At 38.0% G+C, this 5233-nt stretch overlaps 1 protein-coding gene across 1 annotated transcript in view; it reads left to right on the top strand.

Annotated features, from left to right (window-relative positions):
- VPS35 (VPS35, retromer complex component) overlaps positions 1 to 3440 on the top strand; it is a 47750-nt gene extending 44310 nt beyond the window's left edge. The window contains exons 16-17 of the mRNA XM_019505647.1: positions 1145 to 1288; positions 2500 to 3440. Of these exons, the coding sequence (XP_019361192.1) occupies positions 1145 to 1288; positions 2500 to 2679 (324 nt within the window). The 3' untranslated portion in view covers positions 2680 to 3440. The remainder of the gene's footprint in view (positions 1 to 1144; positions 1289 to 2499) is intronic.
- The last annotated feature ends 1793 nt before the right edge of the window (positions 3441 to 5233 follow it).

Here is a 5233-nt window from a genome sequence, read left to right as displayed (position 1 = left end):
GAACCAAGGGGACCCCAAGACATAATCTAGACCCTCTCCCAATAAGTCTCCCACGCTAGGTACAAAGGAGAACTTTATTAGTTACAAAGGGTAGGGTTGGAATAGGATACAGGGTAGAGCAATATCAGAGAAATCCCATAGAGCAAACTGGCACGGCTGGATCATGCATCCGAGTTACTGCAAGCTATACATCTAGTTAGATCTCAGGTAGTTTACTCAAAAGCATCGTCCAGAGGCAGGTGGAGATTCCCTCTGGAGGCAGGCAGTTCCTTGATCATGAGTTTTGAGAGAGCAAGTTTTAGATAGTCCAGCTCCTCTCTCTCTCTGTCTTCCTCATGGCTGCTGCCCCCTTCTCCTGGGCAGTTCTTAACTTATGTAGCTCTTATGACCTCATTTACTTGGTCCAGTGGTGGCCAGCTGGCTGTCAGCCAACCAATTTGAAATGCATCACTGGTTGCTGGGCAGACTGGCAGTCTCTAGCCCACCAAGGTGCCCAAGCCCCTCACCCAGGTATGTGATGCCAGTCACATAGGCAGAGGGAGCAGGTTTTGCCCCTCCCTCAGGAATGTATCCAGCTTAGGTTACTCTAAAGAGAGAGGGTAAGGTGTGTACCCTCTGTAGGGCCCATCTTAACTGAATTGTCACAGAGCAGAGTTTTTGGGGAGAAACAGAATTGGCCTTCTGCCACAACTTGTAAAAACAGTAGCCTTTTGAGGGGTTTGGCAAGCTTCCAACTTGTCCGGATCCCTGTTTCATAGATAAAAAGAAATTGGGGTAGGGAGGATCATGCTTATAATGTGAAGTAGAAATAATTTCCACTAGCAGGAGGGGTTTACCCTGAATAAAATTTTAGTCGCTCTTCTGTGTTAATTAGTTTGCTTTTGTTCAAATGGTGACTTAAGACATTTTGTTTCAAACTGGAATTCCATTGCCTGGAATTTGCAATGGAAATGTTTTGTCACCCAGCAACAGCCAATACAATATGTCTTAAAAATAATGAAAAGTGTCCTCTTAAGCAAAGCAGACAAGGTCTGTGCTTTGACAAGGCACATGTATGGCAGTCTCCAATATGTGTTGGGTGAAATGGTGCTGGGAAAGATAGTTTTGTCCTTTTTATATCTAAACTTTTTTTTCTTCCCACTAGCTTCATGGAGGAAAGAGAGTAATGGAGTGCTTGAAAAAGGCTCTGAAAATAGCAAATCAGTGCATGGATCCTTCACTTCAAGTTCAGCTTTTTATAGAAATTCTGAACAGATATATCTATTTTTATGAAAAGGAAAATGAAGCGGTAAGAGATTTTTTCCTCCTTTTAAGTCTGTTCCTTGATGCTGCAGCTTATAACCAGTACTTTGACATACGAGTTAGAAGGTGCTGTGGGCCAGGTTTAATTAACATGCGTATACTTGTGCTTCATGGCAGAGTAATGAATTGTCCCTATGTATGGCCAGAGGGAAAATCCCCTTCTGTAAGCTGTTACCAGTGCAGCTAGTCTCTGGCTTCTTTCTGCCTACTTCTCAGAGACTTAAATGTGAGAGAAGTAAATGGTAAAAGCTTGTATATCTTTCTTTAAAAGAAGAGTTGATAAAATAAGGAGCAGACTGGATCATAACTTTTGAGATTCGAAGTTCCAGTAGGAAAGACAACTAAAAAAGAAAACTAGTTGGCCAATACACAGACTAAGTCCCATGGGTTTAGTATTGGCTATGAACTTGATGATAAAATAGCTTTTCTGATGTACTGACTAAAATTCACTAGGCACGCTTGTGAAAACGAATATGGGTATCTTTGTAATTCATGAGATTTGCTGATGCTAATATTTTAATAAGCATACTCAACTAGCTTGGACTTGTGTATTTATTTAATTAGCATACGCTTTCAAGACAGAACTTCAAATTTATATTCCTAAGACCCTTTCTGACTTGAAGCATTTTCCTCTGCTTTGCTAAATCTGTTACGAAACTGTGATACTTGGATGCCTCCATATGATAAAGGCCAGCTGAATTATTTAGCGCACCAGTTGACACAAGAAGTACGAATATCTTCCTTTTTTCCCCACTCTTCAAATAGCACTTCCTGTGAATCATCTTTTCCTGTCTGCTTTGATATGTAGATATTGCTTATGGTTAAGAGCACAGCACCTTTTATCTTTGAAATTCAATGGGAATTTATCATCTTGTTCCATTGAATTCAATACTTCTTGAATTGCTTTACTTGTAATAGCTGTCTTCAAACTAAAGCTTATTAATAAGCTCATGATGAGGTAGGAAACGTTGTAACTTTCTAAAATGAGTAAGTAATGGTACAAAATCTGAGAAGTGTGCCACTGTCACACCTGGCCCTTAGCAATTACAAATGGGGACCATGACTCTAAACTAACACTTGTGCCTTAATTCCACTCGTTATGGAGGAAGTGTGTGCATGACAGAAGTGCAAGGTCTCTAAGCTTGTGTCTTTTGTCACTTACTGGTTGGGTTTCAGCTATCTGTGTTTGTATTGTAGGTGACAATTCAAGTTTTGAATCAACTCATACAAAAGATACGAGAAGACCTGCCAAATCTTGAATCTACTGAAGAAACGGAACAGATTAACAAACACTTTCACAACACACTGGAGCACTTGCGTTTGAGGAGGGAATCACCAGAATCAGAAGGTCCAATTTATGAAGGTCTTATCTTTTAAAGAAGGCATGTGCTGTACTTGTTTTTGTCTTCATTTACACACAGTATGTTTTTTATTACTATTAGATTTCGTAGATGGTGCCTTTTGGAAATGCCATGTTAGGTTCCCATTCATTTCATGTGTGTTCAGTCCAGCACTTGCAGACACTTGCATTCACTACTTAAATTTAAAAGGTATTCAGATTGGATCAGCAACTGCAGATTTACTCATAAAAATATCATGACTGAATCTTTCTTTAAAATTCATGTAACATGTTACAACTTTTTCCCAGTTTTCTAATCTGTTTTTCTTTTCTTTCTGTTTCACTGTTGCTTCTGTACCACTATGGAGTTCTAACCAGGCAGTGACTATCCATCTCAAATGTATCTGATTTTTACAGAGCATCTGATTTTGGGGGATATTGTATGTTGGTTTCTGCTTGAACTGTTCTTTTAATGCAAGTTAAGGCTAAGTGTAATATTTTTCCTTAAACTAGAATATATTAATGCATGTTTGGAGAGTTTTGAAGCACCATGTTCAAAAACAGAAGTTTATATTTTGCATATGAAGGCTCTGTGACACTCAGTGAGGGCCAGTACTGTGCACAGGGCATATTTATCAAGGTAATTTTGTTCCAAATAGTATAAAAAATAGAGAAATTGTGCTCTATATAGTATATGTATAACCTTCATTATTGTAAATTTAGGGGAAAATGCATTACACAAGTTAATTCAGTATCATGATTTTGCACCAGTGAAACAATAAAGTTGCTATTAACAGCTCCTGTTCTGTCTGTCTGTTTTAATGGCTTTTTACAATAAATGCAGAAAAATATTACCGAGTTCCTGGCAGCTATACCCAACCCAGGCAATTAGCTCAAACTCTTTACTATTGTAATTAGTGCAGATGACTGGATTGTCAAAGGGTGCTCAAATATCAGAATTCAACCAGAAAATGTAAACAAATGTTTTGCCAACTTTTATTTTGGCTGAGTTGTTTATTCTTGACTCGTTTTCTTTTTTTCACTTAATCCCTATAGGGGAGATCTGCTATAATGTTAAAAAAATCACTAAAAGCTACAGGTGAATAATATAATATCCAACTAGGTTGAGTCTTCTGCCAAAACAAAAAATGATGCAATAAGTTAAATAAAGATCTGGTTTGTTGCTAATACCAGAGGACCTATCTGGATATTATGAGCATGAATACAGAAGTACATGTGCCTCACCAAAGAGTTTATGAAACCCTAGAAATGATTTGATAAGCTAATTACCAGGAGTGTCCTACAAGGAAATGTTGCTATTTATTGGTTTTCCCTTTTAGGCTTTTTTTTTTTGGTGGAGGAACTATTACAGACGTTGGTATTATACTAGTGTACATTTCACTAGTAGTAGTTTCATTTTCACACCAAAATGCAATTGATTTGTATATATTGGCTCGATGGTAGCCCACAGCCACGTGAATGGCTAAGATTTTATGAATACAAATGGCTGAGAACAAATGCATATTCAGTGCCATGTGACTTGTTTAGCTAGCCAATTTTTTTTTGCTTGCTGCCTGATGGAAAAACAAAATTGAACTTGCAGTGAAAATATTTTTAATGTGCTGTAGCCAAGATTTCCGAAAAGCTGTCATCATGGAAGAAAGATTGTGGTGTTCTTGGTGTGTTTTTGCTTGAAATAAAACTAACAAGGAAAAAATTGAATAGTGTATTGAAATTGCAGGAGTTATCTCTCTGTATAGTCCTGTCTGCCTCTTGAGACAACTATTTGATCTACTAAAGAATAAGCTGAGTATGTAAAGTTAAGGTAGTTACGTTTTAAGTGAGACAGAGCTGGAATTTCAATGGACTGGAGGAGAAAGTATTTTCCCAACTTACTGTTTTATTTAAGTGCCTGCCTGTATCGTTCTGGCAGATGTTAAAAAAAACAAATCCTTGCTTTACCAAAAGCAGCAGCATGTTACTTCAACACGGCTCTGCAGCATCTGTAAAGATCAGACTTTAGTGGGGATTTTTTACACTTTTTTAGGTAAAGCTGATTCAGTTGGCTATTAGATAAAAGCCCCACTAATGTGCCCAATCTTTACAGATGTTGGGCGAACCAGGTTGAAGTAATTCACTGCTGCCTCTGGGCATGCATTGAGCGCAACATGGGAATGCACCAAGTTTAAAGGAAAACACTGAAGGGTTTTCTGATTTTTTTTTTTTTTTTTTTTTTTTTTTTTTTTTTTTTTTACATCTGTAAGCACCCCTTTTTTGTCAAAATGGGGTGGAGGGAAGTTGTTCTAAATCAAATGTCAAGCTAATGTACTTCAGCCTGACTTTTTTTTTTTTTTTTTAACTGCCTTTCAGGCTAATCAAATAAGGGAAGACAAATAATGACTAGACCAACATGAGCATGTGCAAGTACTAGGCAAGATTCCTTAAATTCACTGGATCCAGATTTTAAGTTTCCCATGGAAAAACCCCCACAGATTTCCCCTCTTCATTTTAACGGAGACATCTATGGATTTTCCACTTTTTTGCAAAGAGGTCTCTGCAGGCTGGCAGTTGGGGGCAGTGGGAAGAGCCAGT

The sequence above is a fragment of the Gavialis gangeticus genome, unplaced genomic scaffold, assembly GCF_001723915.1.
Source record: "Gavialis gangeticus isolate Ggan-Ray unplaced genomic scaffold, GavGan_comp1, whole genome shotgun sequence".
NCBI classification, from domain to species: domain Eukaryota; kingdom Metazoa; phylum Chordata; order Crocodylia; family Gavialidae; genus Gavialis; species Gavialis gangeticus.
This window is presented reverse-complemented; position numbering and strand designations above follow the sequence as displayed.